The sequence below is a fragment of the Lepidochelys kempii genome, chromosome 1 (assembly GCF_965140265.1).
Source record: "Lepidochelys kempii isolate rLepKem1 chromosome 1, rLepKem1.hap2, whole genome shotgun sequence".
NCBI classification, from domain to species: domain Eukaryota; kingdom Metazoa; phylum Chordata; order Testudines; family Cheloniidae; genus Lepidochelys; species Lepidochelys kempii.
Window position 1 is genome coordinate 248550576 of NC_133256.1, and position 19044 is coordinate 248569619.

General features: G+C 43.0%; 1 protein-coding gene across 6 annotated transcripts in view; it reads right to left on the reverse strand.

The window, feature by feature from the left end:
• Nucleotides 1-18300, reverse strand: part of ATP6V0A4 (ATPase H+ transporting V0 subunit a4) — a 59288-nt gene extending 40988 nt beyond the window's left edge. For 2 of the 6 annotated variants that reach the window (XM_073322839.1, XM_073322800.1), the window contains exons 1-8: nt 18065-18300; nt 14586-14780; nt 11870-11948; nt 8415-8509; nt 7725-7850; nt 7222-7316; nt 3866-3992; nt 3060-3142 (exon numbers count right to left, since the gene is read on the reverse strand). In XM_073322839.1, coding sequence (XP_073178940.1) covers nt 3060-3142; nt 3866-3992; nt 7222-7316; nt 7725-7850; nt 8415-8509; nt 11870-11948; nt 14586-14702 — 722 coding nt within the window. In that variant the 5' untranslated portion in view covers nt 14703-14780; nt 18065-18300. Of the gene's footprint in view, nt 1-3059; nt 3143-3865; nt 3993-7221; nt 7317-7724; nt 7851-8414; nt 8510-11869; nt 11949-14585; nt 14781-15735; nt 15817-18064 lie in introns of all 6 variants that reach the window. The other 4 variants (XM_073322834.1, XM_073322809.1, XM_073322819.1 and 1 more) reach the window with 4 other exon arrangements.
• Between the last annotated feature and the right edge of the window lie 744 nt (nt 18301-19044).

Consider the following 19044-nt stretch of genomic DNA (forward strand, 5'->3'; position numbering starts at 1 on the left):
CCCGAAGTGCTGCAGTTAAGCCGACCTAACCCCCGGTGTAGACGCAGCCAGGTAGACTGAAGAATTCTTCCATCAACCAGCTTACTGCAACTCAGGGAGGTAGATTACCTACAAAGGCTGAAAAACACCTTCCATTGACGTAGGAAGGGTCTACATGACAGTGCTAGGCTGCAGTTGTGTCACTGTAGCGCATAGTGTAGACTTGGCCTTATTCCTGTACAGGAAGGGGAATAAACAATATTGGCATAGAACACCTTTATTCAGGAATAACTGTAACTACTGTAGGGGTTGTACTTGTATAACTAAAGCAGTCAAAAAACAAACACACCCACCCCTAACAGTACAAAAATTACACACAGAGCAGGCTGTAGTTTGTGTTACACTCATGTAGCATACACTGACAGATTTTTCTGGCCTGCTGTCCACTGGGACCCTCACAAAACAAGACACACATCTCACGAGGCTCTCTCAGTGGATAAGATTTTTAACTACAGAAAATAAATGAGTGCAAGGTAACAGATTAGCTTCTACTTATACACAGATTTCTCAGTCATTAGCTGTTTGATTCATGCAGCGATGGCATACTATCTAGTGCTCATGCCACCACTGTCACTTCAGGGGATGTCACAAAGGCTGTATTGAGATATGGCTCCATGAATCAAACAGTTGAAAAAGAACGCCTAGAAGAGAATGCTGCTTTTTTACACAAGGGTACGTGGTCAGATTATCAGCTGGTGTAAAGCGACCATTCCATTGATCATTTTAAAAGACAGCATGTGACATTTAGAAATGCGTGTCACATTATGGTCTCAAGGCATGTCACGGTATGTTTCCCAGATCAGTTCTAGCCCGTGCGTGAGGAAGAACAGTGGCAAACTTAACAAAACACACAGCCGTGTATTTGAGCCCTCTATAATCACAACAATATCTCTTTACCTAGCCTCCCACTCTGAACGGGATCTCTAACCACAAAACATCCTGCAAAAGAATCCCAGGGTTACTAGCCCCACTTAATTATCTCCAGCTTCTTATGCTTCAGAGCTCTTAGCCCATCTTTTAATTGGTATTTTTCATCAAACTTGAAAGCTTATTCCACCGTGCTGTAGAGTTCCTACATTTTGCACATTATCACAGCAATGCTACTTTGATCGGTTAACAGCCCCTTTGCATATTAAATATCGCCTTTGCCTTCATGACAGACATCTATGAAAGCTGAAGGAGAATTCAGCAGGGAACGCTTACGCTGATAAACCCATTTTGGCATTCACATTAGCATCTAGGCAGCCACCAGCTTAAGAGAAAGGGGAAAATCTCCTTGTTCCCACCCCTCTGTCTCTTTAATAAATTTGTGCATGGGATTAATGCTCATGAAATTGGCAGACTAATGTTCTCAGTTAGAGCCAAGCATACTGCAAGTGAGGGATGTGCGAACATTTCATATACTGTTCCCCCAATCAAAGCTTATTCTGACCTGTAAAAGTCCTGCTATTCCAATCCAGGCGTTCTGCAGAATATTAACCGTTAATGGTTGTGCTTAATTGTGCACTGATGATGTTGGGTTTCTGATGTGAGCAAATGCTTTTTAAGGACTACAATGGCACCACCAAGTTCATTTCTACTTTTAAATTAACCAGGATTAGGAGAACCTATGGGCATGTTCATAGAGCCACTGCTCAGCGTCTGCTTCCCACAAAGGAGGAGTCTGCTTCAGCTCTCAGGTAGAGGGTGTAGGTGTTGGTGCCTAACTCCCTTTGAATTTAAATGGGATTTGAGTACCTAACTCCCTTAGGCTCCCAGCTGCTGCCCTTTTATTCAAGGGGCAGAGGTTCACGCTTTTAGCTCTGGGGACCTGAGTTCAATCCACACTGAGAACCAAAATGATGATAGTTCTTATATCTACTAAAATTGTTTTCTGAAAAATTCCCGCTGGTTCTACAACAGGTTGGGTGGTGGCACCGGTGACAGCCCTGGCACAGACAAGCCTTCAGGCATAGTCGTCGCCTTGTTACATACATGAGAAATTTTGGTTGTTGCTTATTGCAGCACGCTGTAAAGGCAGCCAGTAAGGGACTGATCCCGCTCCCACTGAAGTGAAGGACAAAACTCTCATGGATATCAATTATGCAGGAGCAGATCTTAAAGGTCAGATTGTCAAGTTGGAGCTCCACAGTCAAAAACCTTTGCTGGGAAAATTCTCCTTCCCGATCCAGTCTTGACTGAGCCTAGGGACCAAGGAAAAGACCCACCCACCAGATGGCTGTGTCAGGTATGATCAGTTCTGGTTCTCACATAGGGTTCTTTCTTGGAGTCATCATTGCAAAAATCTGCCAGCCTTAAGACTTCGGCTAACCATGCCAAAGGGTTGGGGGTTATGTGTGACAGTGACAGTTAATCAAATCTGACTTACACAGTACAAAGCCCATCAGTACTGAGTGCTATAAAACAGTAACGCAGTATTTAGACCTGATTCGTTTTTTTAAAGTTTGCTCAATAGGGTGGGAACGAGACGGAATGTTTAAGATTTTAATTTTAATTTTTATTCTTTGCTGTTTCATTTTGACACCAGTTAAAGAGACTAGCACAGAGGTCAGCAGTTAATTCAATACAGAAAGGTTTATTAAAAACATAGCCCCAGATCCTTTAAACAGAAGCTTAATAAAATTTGTCCTAAATTTTCAAACATGACTAGAGATTTTAGGGATCCCCAGTTTTGGACTGCCCATCTTCTGACACCCTAATAAGGGCCTGATTTCCATAGAGTGGGTGCTGAGACCTTCTGAAATCCAGGCCCATTAAGGTATCAGCTTAGAAATCTAGAAATTGAGGCTCCTGAAATCTCTAGTCACTTTGGAAAACTGAGGGCCTTAATTTTAAAATGCCAAAGTGATATATATTTTTATTATTAGACACAACAGAATTGAAAAGCAGGATTGAGCAAATTGGTAGAACTGACAGCAGAGTGCTGAGAAATAATCTGTACTCCCAGGCTCCTTTTGTCAATCCTGCCAAGTAAACACCCCCGAAAGAGTCATTGCTACTTTCTCAGCAGCCTGCCTTACCCATCACAAATCTTCTTGATTTTTTGGTTGAGCTGCTCTCCTTGATAGAAGATAATGAACACATTCTTTTTCATCTGTTCCTTCTGAAAAGCAATGCAGGCAGATTTTAAAATGCTCATAACAAAGTACAGCACAGTACTGAAAAGGGAAAATTTTTAGTCACCCTTTTTCAACAGCATTTTTTAAAATAGTTTTCCAAGAACAATAATTAAAACACAAAATGCTGTTCAGAGGGTTGCAGACACAAGGGCTAGAATATCTGTTGCAGGCTGTGTATACTGGAGACAGAAGGCCAGCAGGAGTTCTAAGTGTGACCCTCAGAGGAAGCAAAGGACAGGGCTTCTTGGGCACAGAGCTTGCTGGAGGGACAGATTGGAAATTTCTGAGCGAGAAAACCGCTGTTTGTTTCTACTGTGTTCAGGGACACAGAACTTTGTGTACACTTTCATAAATAAACAAGAATACACCAAGAACGTACCTGACAGTGAGTCCTCATCCTATTGAAAACAGCCCTACAAGGCCCTGATTATTGGCAAACTGCTCAGGCCAAATGGGCAACAGTGATCATAACAAATGAAAATGGGGAAAACAAAGATCTGTTGTGTTTTAAAGAGGGCCTCCCCGCCTCATATTTGTCCCGCCTCTCTTACTATATGGATTAGCCTCTTTGAACCCCAGGTTTAACTAAGGTGGCAGGTACAGTAGAGTGGCAGAGGGTTATCATGGCAGTAGTTTGGGTTTCTCTAAAGGTGTGTGTGTGTGTGTGCACATAAAATGGGAAGGAGGTAAAGCGGGAGTATACCTACCGTAATAGGGTCCTCCAGGGAAGTGTCCATTTCAGTGTACCTCAGATAGATGTTTCCCCTGCAGGCTCTCCACAATAAACGCTCAAAAGGCACCATCCTTTCCCTTTTTATCACCCCTGCTGTGAATCTAGGCAGTGTTAACAAGACTGATAAATGGCAGGCATATTTTAAATATTTTTGAACATGTACCACACTGGGTTTTATAACCATTAAGGCGCCGTAGTCTACGATAGACTGTATTCACATTCAAATCCAACCTGGGACCCTGGCCACAGGTGTGGCTGTAGTTAGGTGAGGCCTCTTTATTAAGAGAAGTTCAAGCATGGATCTTACTTCTTAATCTATTCACTTTTCTCTATCTTCTTAGGGGGCCATAAGCCCACCTCTCTGTTTCACGATTAGGGGAGGGAGGGAGAGGAACAGGGAGAGAATGATTCATTCTCTTCTTAAATATGTGAAGCGGATATAGTGATGGTGAAAGGCACCTGGATGACAGCACTGGAAACTGAAATACTCTCCATACACACAGCCGGTGCAGCATAGGCAGGGCATGTGAGTTTCACCATATTGACCGAACAATGTACCTCGGCCTCAACCCGATGAGGTCAAAGGTTTAGAACAGAGTTCAGTTTCCCGGCTTTCTCTCCCTCTTTCTCTAGCGCAAGGCTGGAGTAACTAAGCCCTGACTCAAGGCAATCATGCCATCATGAGGGCCACTGAAGAATTGCCTACTTTACAAAACACCACTATATGGAGATTTAACCACGACGAGCTAACACAGTGCTGAACGTGACTTGTCTTAGCCAACATTGCTGCAAAGTCACAGTCATCATCATGCCATCTGACTCGACTGCATTCAAACTCACTGCAGTTTTCTGCTGTAGACAAGCCCTGAGTGTAAACTGCAGCGGTGGTTTCTGTGATGTGCACATCTTTCATTAGAACATAATGGCCATACTGGGACAGAACAATGGTCCATCTAGTGAAGTATCCTAAATTCAAACAGTGGCTGGTGTCAGAGACTTTGGAAGGAATGAACAGAACAGGGCAATTTATTGTAGATCCATCCCCTGTCATCTAGTCCCAGCTTTTGGCAGTTGGAGGTTTTGGGACACGCAGAGTATGGGGTTACATCCCTGACCATTTTGACTAATAGCCATTGACAGATCTATCCTCCACGAACTTATCTAACTCTTTTTGGAACCCAATTATACTTTTGGTCTTCACAACATCCCCTGGCAATGAGTTCCAAAGGTTGAGTCTGCATTGTGTGAAGAAATACTTCCTTTTGTTTGTTTTAAACCTGCTGGCTATTATTTCACTGGGAGCCCCATGGTACTTGTGTTATACGAAAGCGTAAGTAACACTTCCTTATTTACTTTCTTCACACCAGTCATGATTTTATAGACCTCTATCATATCCCCCCTTAGTTGTCACTTTTCTAAGATGAGCAGTCCTACTCTTATTAATCTCTCCTCAGACGGAAGCTGTTCCATACCCTTAATCATTTTTATTGCCCTACTCTGTACCTTTTCCAATTCTAATATATCTTTTTTGAGATGGGGCAACCAGAACTGCAATCATTATTCAAGGTGTGGGCGTACCATGGATTTATACAGTGGCATTATGATATTTTCTGTCTTATTTATCCCTTTCTTAATGGTTCCTAACATTCTGTTTGCTTTTTTGACAGTCACTGCATATTGAGCAGCTACTTTCAGAGAACTATCCAAAATGACTCCAAGATCTCTTTCTTGAGTGATAACAGCTAATGTAGACCCCATCATTATGTCCGTATAGTTGGATTATGTGTGCATTACTTTGCATTATTAACACTGAATTTCTTCTGCCCTTTTGTAGCCCAGTCGCCTAGTTTTGTGAGATCCCTTTGTAACTCTTTGCAGTCTGTTTTTGACTTAACTATCTTGAATACTTTTGTATCTTCTGAAACTTTGCCACTTCACGGTTTATCCCTTTTTCCAGAACTTTATGCATATGTTGAATAGCACTGGTTCCAGTACAGATCCTTGAGGGCCCCCATAATTTACCTTTTTCCTCTGTGAAAACTGACCATATATTCCTACTCTTTGTTTCCTATCTTTTAACCAGTTACTGATCCGTGAGAAGACCTTCCCTCTTATCTCATGACTACTTAGTTTCCTTAAGAGCCTTTGGTAAGGGACCTTGTCAAAAGTTTTCTCAAAGTCCAAGTACACTATATCCATCGGATCAGCCTTGTCCACATGCTTGTTGACTCCCTCAAAAAATTCTAATAGATTGATGAGGCATGATTTCCCTTTACAAAAGCCGTGTTGGACTCTTCCCTAATATATCATGTTTATCTATGTGTCTGATAATTCTGTTCTTTACTATAGTTTCAACCAATCTACCTGGTATTGGAGTAAGATTTACTGGCCTGAAATTACCGGGATCACCTCTGGAGCCTTTTAAAAAAATCGGTGTTACATTAGCTATGCTTCAGCCATCTGGTACAGAAGCTGATTTAAATGATAGATTACATACCACAGTTAGCAGGTCTGCAATTTCATATTTAGTTCCTTCAGAACTCTTGGGTGAATACCATCTGGTCTTGGTGACTTATTACTGTTTAATTTATCAATTTGTTCCAAAAGCTCCTCTAATGACACTTTAATCTAAGACAGTTCCTCAGATTTGTCTCACAAAAAGAATGGCTCAGGTGTGGGAATCTCCCTCACATCCCCCAAAGTGAAGACTGATGCAAAGAATTCATTTAGCTTCTCCGCAACAGCCTTGACTTTCTTGAGTGCTCTTTTAGCACCTTGATCGTCCAGTGGCCCCACTGATTGCTTTGCGGGCTACCTGCTTCTAAAGTACTTAAAATAAATTTTGCTATTACTTTTTGTATCTTTTGATAGTAGCTCTTCAAATTCTTTTTTGGCCTGCCTAATTGCACTTTAACACTTGACTTATCAGAATATATGCTCCTTTCCATTTTCCTCACTAAGTTTCCCAGAGGCCACTCAACAGCTGTCAGATGGCAGTGATTTTCAGTCACTAGGCACATTTGAACCAGTGACCTGGAGCTGAAAGGCTGTCCATCCCATTTAGCAATAGTCTGAGCCATAAAGATCAGTTTTTAATCATCTATTGTCTCCTTCAAAACACTAACGTTGCTTTCATTTTAATCAATGAGTTACAATTAAGAGACTGAAAAGCAGCCTGTACTAAGCTATCTGAAGATAGGAACCGAATTCAGCAAACCTCTAAGACTGGGTCATGGTGCTGAAACCAGCTTATTAATGCTGGTGGAAGTAAAAGGGAAGGGTATATTTGCATTGGCCTTATTAAAGCTATAAGCCTATAACCACACTGACCCCAGCTTTGCAGCCACTGCAGTAGGAGTACTTCTTAATTCCAACAGACCAGAAGTGTCTTCATTGAAGAAATCATCTGGCAGATTGGTTTCTGTCTGAAAGCAGAAATCATCATTTTCTTTTGAAATTATTTTAAAAACACTAACATGTTCCAATGGATTTAACTGTTGTCACATCTTTACTGTTGCTATTTTTTGTCTGAAGACAGTTTTTTACGGAGAGCTAGACCAAGTGTCTAGACCAAACTTTCAAGTGTCTAAGTGACTTAGGAGCCCATGAGATTTAGGCACTGAGAAGCCTGAGACCCAGTGAGACTTAGGCTCACCAAGGCATTTTGGAAAATTTGACCTCGAATCTGCAGTAAAGGAAATCTGGAGTCTTTTTTACACCCCCCCCCCCAAAATAAAGCCAAAAGCATAAACAACTTTAAAATTCATCAACCCCTCTGCGAAAAGAAAGAAGGACAAAACTGACAGATAGTAACACATCTGAAGAACTCTCACCTCAAAGAAGTCCTGAGTTTTCCTCAGGAGATGTTTTAGTTCAGTCAGTTCTAGAAAGTTCTGTTTCAGGGTTTGCTGATTCTGATTGGCTTCCTGCAGCTCACTCTCCAATTTCTCCAGAACCGTCTGTTTACAACCAAAACAAAACAGGAAAGATTCAAGACAGGCCCAGTTATCCTTTTACAGGCTGCCACATCCCTGTCAAAAGGATTGTAAAATAATATGGGCAGACATGTACGATTGTGCAATGAACATTTTAAAATATGCATTGGCTGTTTAGGAACATGCACACAGCTATAAAACCCCTGACCTTCCCCCTGCCACCTTCTCTGTTACATGCAGTGACTCAAAGTTATATTTAGGCATTAAATTAGGCAAGCCAGCAGACCATCATTCTACGTGAAGAGAGATCATGGTCTCTTCCCAGACAAACAGTGACAGTCAACCTCGATTAAAACCAATCAGCGATATATAAATGCAGTATTACTAATCTAGTACACAGGATTGTGCCACAACTACAGAATAACATGGCTAACCCATGAGAATCTGTCACTGGTGAGTCACTTGCCTCCACTTCTGGGACCCACATGTTTTTCCTGAAATGTTAAATATATGGATATATATGTAATTTCACTCCTCCCCTGCCCAATCTTGCTCCATATGCCCCCGAGGCAGGGCAGAATTCTGTACCTCCAGATCAATCATTTCTCGAGGCAGGGGGGTCTCAGGATACTTTTCAGGTTTGAAGATCACAATCTCATTTTCCATTTCATTTTCCAGAAAGCCTGCAAGGAAACCACACAAAAGGCACTGTTAGGCTTTCCCTGGGGTCACTGACACGGCCTGCGGTGGTGACCCGCATGTGACATCATGACACATGATCACAGTATCCAAATGTCATTCGACACTTATTCTAGGAGATTCACCAAATATTTGTGGAACTCTTCGACACCCAAGAATCTGGCTCCCTGGAGCCTCCCTCAGCAGTAAGGAAGCTGCTCCTTCTCCAGAGGAGATAATTGTATACACCTGGGAATCGTGCCTGTAGTACGAAGCTAACCTAATCATAGCACGGCAGTAGAAAATGATCATCAGTTCATTGTGCCTGCTCTCCAGCCTGCTGTTCCTTACAACACAGCATACAGTGGTTTCTCCAGCAGTTTCAAATCCTCAAGGGGGGGGGGGGGGCTACTCCAACCTCCCTTAGTACTCCTGGTGGAATTCTGTACCAAAAAATTAAAAATTCTGCGCACAATATTTTAAAATTCTACAAAATGCTGCATATTTTATTTGTCAAAATAACACAATATAAACACACCAGTTTCAATTATTTTTGGTCATTTATTTCAAAATACCTGTCAGCAAGTATATCTGTAACAATACAGATAACAAAAAGATTCAGGAAATGTTTTTTGACAAATAGATTCCTTACTAAGCATATTAATACAGAACTCTGAGTAATAATTCATTTAAACTACAATACAGAACCATATTTCCCACACCCCTCAGAAGCAAAGTGCAAAGGTTTGGGGGAGTCAGAGCTAATAGAGGTGCTGAGGGAGAGGAAAGTACATTGCTGGGAAGGAGCCTGGGTGTGAACTTGGAGGGTTGTTGTGTATGGGTGGGAAAAGTATGGAACAGGGGAGCGGAGGGATTGTTAGGGAGCTTTCCCCATGCAGACCCTGGCTGACCCCTAGCCTCTCCCATTCAGTCAGACACATCTGCCCGTCCCCATGTGTCTCTGTGCTCTCACCCAGCCACTCTCTGTCCCTGTGTCCCTGTACCCCCTCCCCATGTGTCTCTGTGCCTCCACCCAGCCACTCCCCTGTCCCTGTCTCCCTGCACCCCCTCCTCCTGTATCCATGTGTTTCTGTGCCCCCACCCAGCCACTCCCATCCCCATGTAGCTTTGCACTCCTCCCCCTGTCCCCATGTGGCCCTGCACCTCAACTCCCATTCAGCCCCTGTCCCAGTCTGTCCTCCCCCACTAGCTGTTTTGAACCGATCTGACCCAGCAGCATCCCAAACTGTCTGTCTCCCCATACCTCTGTCTCCTGACCTGGCCCGCTGCGAAGAACGCAGCTCTCTCCTTCCCTCGCTGTTGGGGAGCTGCAGCTTTGCTCTATTGCCACAGCACCCTCTGGTGTGCAAAAGGTGGAACTGCAGCAACATTTTGGCAGAAGCTTTTTTCCTCACAAAAAATTAGAAATCTGCAGGGCTCATTAATTATGCGCATGTGCAGTAGCGCAGAATTCCCCCAGGAGTACCTCAGGAGAATACACTGCAATAGAATAGATCCCACTGGTAGCAAAGGTTCTTTGCTATCCAGCCTACATTTTTCCTGTGTTTCATTTCATACAATAGATTTATTTAGACACCTTGAACCTTGCACCTCCTCGCTTTGATATCACACAGCCAGGGTTTGGTGCCCAGGCTCCTGGACAATGAATGAGACAGGCACCTGAGAATGGGATTCACAAAAGCCGGCATGCTAGGCAGCTCCTCACCTGAACTAGCTAATGAGAGATGCCAAAGCAAGGGGGGAGTCCTTGCCCCACCCCTCTCAGGGAGTTCACGGCCTAAATCCAAGCTGGAGAGAGGTGCCACCCTCTTTTGGGATTCTCTCTTGGTGCTAGGGGCCAAGTGGAACAGCTTCAACAGGAGAAACGGCGGAAACCCCATATCAGACTATCCCATAGGCCAGCGGTTAGGGCACTCACCTGAGAGATGGAAGATCCCTGTTCAAATCCCATCTCCTTGCAGCTGGAGCGAGACTTGAACCAGAGGTCTCATGCATTCCAGGTGACCAACCTAGCCACTGGACTAAAAGTTATGAGGGAGCTCCTCCTCCCCTCCCCTCTCCTCCCCTCCAGTTGTTTTGAGTGAGTTCACCTGCAGGGGCCCAATCTGGTAGGCAAGCTCTGGGCCTGCTTACCAGATTGGGCCCCACAGGTGAGTTGGGCAGAGGAAAACTGATCTTCCCGCAGTTCAGGCATCACACTGGGGCTTGGGCATCTGGATGTCTAGAGCGAGCAGCAGTGCACGTGCTCGGAGAAAGAAAGACAGGGGCAGAGGGAACTTCTAATGCAAAAATGTAGCCGCCAAATGAGTTTCGTTGCCTACAGAATTCAGTGGCAGCTGACCGGGGGTTTGTGAAACCCGGTGGGGCCTGATTCTGGGATTTAGGTGCCTAAAATAGCAGTTAGGGTACCTATGTCTTTTTGTGAATCTAGCCCTATATCCTTGGCCACTGACTTTTTGATTGCACCCCTTCAAAATCCGGACCCTGCAACACCAACTGAAAAACTGTCCCCAGGCAACAACAGCTTTCACCCTCCTCTCCCCAACAAGCAGCACTTGTCTTAAGTATCCAGGGCCCTCTTCCAAAAGGGATAGAGCTGAAGGCTGGAAGGTAGGAGACCTACGGTCTATCCCTAGTTGTGCCACTGACCCACTGTGAGACACTGGACACGAAATTTAACCTCTCTGGCCCTCAATAGAGCCACCTATAAAATGCGGAGAATAGCGCTTACCCACCTTTGCAAGGTGCATGAGGATCAATGGGTGATTAGCACTATAAATGCTAAGGGAGTGTAATTATTTCCCCCTCACACAGTAGAAAAGTAGACATTTTAAGGATCCTATGGACACTTCACTTGATACCATTTCCTAGCAAGCTCCACAAAAATAATGACTAAGAAAAAACAGCTTAAAAACCCCCCCATTTTTATTGCCTGCCGGCTTTTTAAAGAAATCTCTGACTGGGACAGTGTGCTTTGCTGCAGGAAGTATGTTCTAATGGTTAGAACACAGGACGAGGAGTCAGGACCCCGGGTTCCATTTCCAGCCCAGTTGCTGGAAATGTGATTTTATGCAGGACACTTAACCTCTCTTCTGACTTTACCCATATGCAAAATAGGTGTGATACGTACACTCCCCCGCCCCAGCCCCAGTAGTATAGTGGCACTTAATTGGTGCATGCAAACACTTCAAAGCCTTCAGATGAAAAGTACAAAGCCTTTCTAATGAAAGCTTTGCCATCTTTAGAACAAATTCCATTCAATTTTGCTAGTTAGATCACTTTGCTTTTTGAAATAGTAGATTACCACTTCTGGAGCCAGTAGCATTGTACAAATGTCTACTTACGGAGGATCCTCTCCAAGGATTCACATCTTCTGACTTCATTCACAAACTTTCTCTGGAAGCTGTTCACATTCACATTCAACTAGAAATTAAAAAACAAAACAAAAAACCCAAACAAACCCAGGGCTGAATGCACATTGCCAGTTGGGAGACTTTTAGTTTAACTGTATATTAGCGTGGGTGAAAGATGCTGCCTTTGCATATTACTGAAACTTGTAGCCTCCTAGCCACACAACAGGCACCACACAAACAATGGGAATACAAAACTTCTTCAGACAATCACTGTGCCTCAACCTTAACTGGTATGCTTGGCCCATTCAGTCATGGCTTCTCTGGCTGCCAGAGGTCTGAGCAGGGGTAGAAAAGGCTTCTTGGATTTTATAGATTTTAAGGCCAGAAGGAACCACTGGGACCATCTGGTCTGACCTCCTGCATAACAGGGACCACAGAATTCAGCCAGTGATTCACTCAAGACAGCCTGCTCATTATCCTGACAGAGGAGAGTTCTTCCCCACTTGCCACCGAGGAACTGAACCAAGATCCCTGAACTTGTATCACCAGCACCACTGAACAGGCATCAGACAATTATTCTCCACCACTGCTGACCTCGCTTGGATATGAACTGGGGTCCTAGCAATGGGAGACTTGATATTCTCCTGAACAAGACTCTGAATCCTCTTTCCTCTCATTTCTTTAAATAACCAAACCTCTGTTTGGGGATGTACATGCCAATGTCACAGGTGTAACTATTTGGGGTGTAATTTTGTGAGGCACATTCCATATACCTTGTTTACACTAAGCAAATTAGTAAACATTTATCTGCATTGATGCAGCTCCAGCGGTGGAAGACACTAACCATTGCCTCCTGTCTGCAGTACAGCTTCCGCCAGTGCTACCAACAGCACCACGGCAGAAAAAATACTCATGAATTTTCCATGTCCCACAGCAGACTCTTTTGGTCTGCTAATTCACCAAGGATATGTCTGTCGCTATGCCATTCACTACTGGCAGTTACCAATAAATCTCAGTTTCAAGCCTTGTATAAATACTTTATAGTCCCTTCCTTGTACAGATAAACCTCATGCTGCAGTTTTTGCTCTCCAAAAACAACGTTCTTGTAGATACCCACTTTGGAAAACCACCAAAGGTAACCAGGTGATTTAGGTGGGTGATGGGGATTGACTTTAAGGATATGCAAATGATGCCTAATTGGCATGCAGAGAAATGGTTCATATTTTCTTAGCTGAATCTAACTTCTGGCATCAGGCTCAGATTTAGCTGATGAACTGGAGGAGCAGCATCTTCCTTGATGGGCTTAGATTTTTGCAGAAGCACCACACTGTGCATATACTTCAATCATGCATAATTGGCATCACATGGAGACATTGCATCCTTGCTCATCTTTACTATAGAGACTACAATACCCAGCAAGCAAAGCTCTATCTGGAGCCAAGATGTCTCTGCTCTGATTACAATGGAGCTCTGTGGATGTAATTTCTGTGGATCGTATCTCCATATTAAATTATGGGTAAGGGTGGCCATAGACTGCATTGTAGTGTAGTAGACACCCTTGGACTCCAGCAATTCCAAATACTCCCCTTACAAGTTATTATAATTCTCACAGAAGAAACCCCCTTTACTGTAGATAATTTAGACTGTGGCTCTGTTTACCATACTGTATCTGGCCTTAAACAGACATATAAATAAACCTTTACTTTCAATTTTCAGACAGGGACACTGTTCAGGTAATCCGATCAAACTGGAAAGTCAATGATAGGAAGAGTATTATGTGTAACAGTAAACTCAGAGTAATTATTGTTACGGTAGAACCTCAGAATTCTGAACACTAGAGTTATGAACTAACCAGTCAACCACACACCTCAATTGGAACTGGTGTACGCAACAGGCAGCAGCAGAGACCCCCCCAAAAAAGGGGGGGAATACAGTACAGTACTGTGTTAAATGTAAACTACTAAAAAAAAAAAAAAGGAAAAGCAGCATTTTTCTTTTGCACAGTAAAGTTTCAAAGCTGCATTAAAGTCAATGTTTAGTTGTAAACTTCTGAAAGAACCACCACAATGTTTTGTTCAGAGATATGAACAACTTCCATTCCCGAGGTGTTCGTAACTCTGAGGTTCTACTGTATTTGTATTTGAGTAGCGCCTAGAGGCCCAAGTGAGATCACAGTCCCAGTGTGCTCTGTGCATACACAGACTCACAGACTGTCTCTGCCTCCACAAGTTGACCATCTAAATAGACAGGACAGATAAATGGAAATATTTTTATCCCCATTTTACAGATGGGGAACCGAGGTGCAGTGAAAATAAACGACTGGACCAAAGTCATGCAGGCAGTCTGTGTCAGAGCTGGGAATTGAACCCGGATCTCCCAGTCCACTGCCTGAATCCCACGGCCTCCTTCCTTTCCAGAGCAAGGCAGGTATTTACAGTCTTTATGCCAAGCCCTTCCAGCATAGGTGCTGGAACTAGAGATGCAGGGGGTCTGCCACATCCCCTGGCTCGAAGTGGTTTCCATTATAGACAGGGATTACAGTTTGGTTCAAGGGTTCTCAGCACCCGCACTATAAAAACTTTTGTAGCATCCCCGCCTTCCAGATTAATCTATTGTCCCAGCATCTTTTGGGACCAACCACATTTACAGTGGCCCTTTAATAGCTGATCCCAACATTCCTACCCCAGAACCTCTCATAACTACTTACATCTCTGAACTGGACCAGGCCCAGCTCGCCAAGCTCTGCAACGCAGCAATAGGCAGCCTCCACCTGGAGAAACAGCTGCATCAGACACATCTCCTCACTCCGGAACATTGACGCCATCTCGCTCGCTCTTGTTCTGCACCAGTGTTGATGGGAGAATTAAGGTGGTGACGCTGGCTTGTTTGCCTTGTGACAAACCTTAAAATGTAAAGGGCAGTATAAATGCTGGCTTATTAAGCCAATACAATGAACTCTAAATGCTGGGCATCCAGAAAATCTGTACCTTTGGTAAAAATTAGGGCTGTCAAACGATTACAAAAAATTAATCGTGATTAATGGCAAGAAACTGCGATTAATTGCGATTCACTTTTTTAATCGAGTTCATTTGTTTGGAGTTAATCACTTGAGTTAACTGTAATTGACAGCCCCAGTAAAAGTGTGACAGGTACAGAGCACTGGGTTGTTTTGATATGCCCTGGCTAAGGACAACGATGGAACTGGGTTTAGCTGTGAGGGGTTACAAAGCCTGTCAGCCACAGCCCAGCTGCAGAGGGCACTAACCGAATCCCAAACAGATCTCCAAAGGGCTGCTCTAACTTTACAGCCGCTTTACACTGCTACCTCCAGGTCATTCCGGAGCCAGAACAAACAGCCATCCAGCCATGCACCCTCCTGCCCACCCAGACACAGCTTGGGGGCAAGGGGTGTAGGGCTGTTATGACAGCAGGAGGACCCCCCGTTATGATAGGGGGATTCCTGGCACATGCGGATCCAGCTGCTTCCCCCATCTCTCTCATGGCCCTCCTGTCGCGTAAAAGGGGGCAGAATGCAGTCAAAGGGCAGTACCCCTGTATACAACAATATATGGTCTTTGTCCAAGATACTAACGCATTAGGGAGACTGGATGAATTTTAGGCATCTAGTTTGCTTCTCCCTATTTACACCTCACAACTCTCCAAACAGAAAATCAGGGTGAGAGAGAGAGCGAGAATCCAGAAAGGGTGCCCTGTCCACCTCTCCCACCTTTAGGGTGACCGATGTCCCTATTTTATAGGGACAGTCCCGATTTGGGAGTCTTTTTCTTATATAGGCTCCTATTACCCCCCACCCCCGTCCCGATTTTTCACACTTGCTGTCTGGTTACCCTACCCACCTTTAATCCTCTGTCTGCTCACAGTCCCTCTACTTCTCCTCCTCCTGGTAGCTGCAGTGAGGAAGAGAGGAAGGAGCAGGCCTGGGGAGAGGAGAGTAGCAGGGAGAGGGCTCTCTACACAGCACAACCTGCAGGCGAGGAAGAAGTGCTGCAGCACAACACACACAAGAGTGTTTCTTCCTCTCCTGAGGGCAGTAGCCATGTTGCCCACAGAGTCATCATCATGGCAGGGTAGGGTGACCAGATGTCCCGATTTTATAGGGACAGTCCTGATATTCGGGGCTTTGTCTTACATAGGTGCCTATTACCTCCCACCCCGTCCTGATTTTTCACACTTGCTATCTGGTCACCCTATGGCAGGATGGAAGGTTAGTGGGGGGTTGGGAGGGGTGCATGCTTGTCATGGGAGGTGAGTCTCATAGGTCTTCTACATTAAACAGGTGAGTGAATCCTGCCCTCTCCTCTTCTCCCTGTGCCCAGCATAGGATCTGGGCACTTCAGACCACCCAAATGTGGGTGATTAACATGTTTGGATACTGAAACTGAAATTCACAGTACTGTCCACAAAAGTGATGAGCCAAGAGGCCTGACATCTTGTTCCATTAAACTCATCTTGAATATAGATAGGTAAGGGAGGCTGATCTGTTTCATGTCAGTTTCACTCCTAACACAATGTGGTGTCTGGGTTGCAAACACAGCAAGGGACAGTTTACATCATAAAAGGGAAATCTATTTTCATTTAAATTTAAATCAACATTTCTTGGAATGTTTCATACTAATATTTGTTTTATAAAATGCTTTCTTTCTTTCTTTCTTTCTTTCTTTCTTTCTTTCACAAAGGGCCTATTTTCAAAATAAGGCACATGTAATGACATACGCAAAATGCACATGCAATTTTTCATTTGCTTTGTGCATGCTATTATCACTATTTACATAAGGTAACCGCACATGCAAACTGCAGATAATCATGTCATTGAGCATTCATGCATGTAATCAGCTAATTTCAATGCACAAACATAGCAATCACTTGGCCAGAAGAAACATGCAATTGAACACATTATTTCCATGCATTTAAAAATAAAATCAGACCCAAACCGACATTTTTATACTTCGACTACTAACTGCATCCCTTGATGAATTTCTTCCACCTAATAACAAAGGCGGGAAGGGAACTGTCCCTAACCTGCTCTCTTTTTCAACCCAATCTTGCAATGCTTATTCCTAGTAGGTCCGCGTATGTTCAAATCACCTCTTATTTAAAGCACCAAGGACATTAAAAAAAACCACCCTAAAAATAATAGATGAGTTTTACAAAATGTGATAAATGGCCTGATTTATGGAGATTCAATGAAGTCAATTATTCATATATAGAGTCAATGCATATCCCTTTTCCTCTGAGCTTTCATTGCATCACTCACTGTACCCATTCACTAGGTAGTTTTAAGGTATAGAAAAACAGAACATTTGATAACTAATAACTTGCTAAAATAAAATATATCATCTGTCAGTTTCACATGGCTGAGATAGGATGCGAGCAATACAGCTGGTTGGGAATTTCACAGTAAAACATTTTTTCCATCAGAGAAAACAGATCATCAAAACCTAAATTATTCAGTTTCAACAAATCTCCCCATTTGAAAAGAAAAGTTTCAAATTTGTTGAAACAGCCCATTTCAACATTTATGAAACAACATCTTCAACTTTCATTTTGAAATTGTAGGTAATTTATATACTTTAAAGGTAAAAAAAAAAATCAAGATTGAAATCAGTTCTCAAATCAACATTTTTTTAAAATGAAACATTTTGATTGACCCAATCCAAAGTGAGGGTTGTTTTTTTTTAAAAATCAGATTTTTGATTTGTGACAATTTTCAAGATTTCAGACTGGAAAATTATTTCCTGCCCAGCTCTAATGAGCATAGTAGAAGTTTCTCATTTACTTTAGCCACTATTAATTTAATATGGAATATAATCCCAATCTGAGTTGCTGTCAGGTTTCTTTTCCTCAAAATTCTTCAGTTTGACAAAGGGATAGCTAAACAATCATCCACAGTTACTCCATTTGTGATCTCCTAAGTTATAGTTAGAATGTACACACGTTTAGATATAGCTGTAAGAGTTAGTTGTTGATTTAAAAAGAATATTATTATGTGTCATCAGGTCAATGACCAAAAAACTTTATGTAGGCTGTTTCCTTAGCAGGGCTGAGAGGAGAACCGCCCATCAAGTCTTAACAATTCTAAAGGTAGTTCTACAACAACGAAAATGTTCCATTTTGGCTTAGCTAGCCAGAATTCTTGTGTTAGGTAATATGAATGCCTGTTCTTACCTTGATCACCTGCTCTTTATGGAGCCTGAAGAATTCTGGAACTACTTCCAATTCTACTGAGCAGCAAATGAAGGACCGAAGTAAACTTTTCTTTCTTTAACATATCTATAGAAACCAGTTCTTTTAAGGGCTGAACTGGTCTAGACCAGAGAAGAGAGACCCTTTTTGTCCTAAAACAAACACGGAGTGAAATGGATCAGGAGCTGTCTGGCTCATTCTAAATTTTTCATGCCAGATCTGTGACAAGAGTTGGCTGTTTTGTCAGTGTGCAAATTGTTGTGATTAATAACAAATCGGACATGCTTCCTTGCACAGCCAAGGTGCTCTCAAACGAAAATGAACTTTTGTAAAGTGCTATACTCTGAGAAGTATAAACCAATGAAAGCTCATTCAAATATTGGTTAAAGAAATAGCAATCCCCAGGAAACAGAGAAAACCTTCAAGCTGTTTCTCACACAACTCTATCAGCTTTAAGGCAAAGACACAATACTGGAGATCAGGTAGGAACAAGGAGAGATTTAGGACTTTCTTCCAGCCAAACATTGGTATGAGGTTAATGTGGAATGTTTACACACCAAAAAGAGGTTCTATGAGGAGTATTATGTTAGTGATCATGAATACTGATTTTATGGACCTTTATTTTTATTGGTTTGTGTGATGGGAAATGGATGCTTTATATTCCTTCCCCTCAAATGCTAAAGAAAAAAGACTCAGTGAAATCCTGGCTCCAGTGAAGTCAATGGCAAAACTCCCATTGATTTCACGGGAGTTGGGATTTAACATTATTTTTTTCCTTTTGAAAACTATATTATTTAAGTGAACTTTAGTACTCATGAAAGCTACTACATTGTGAGCCCCAGAGACTTGAAGTCCTTTACTCGTCAACATGGCGAGCAAAGGGGAAGTAGGGAGGGAATGGTGTCTCAGAGGGATGGTCCCTTCTAGGGTCTCTCCTGGGGTGGGGATTCTTATGAATTACC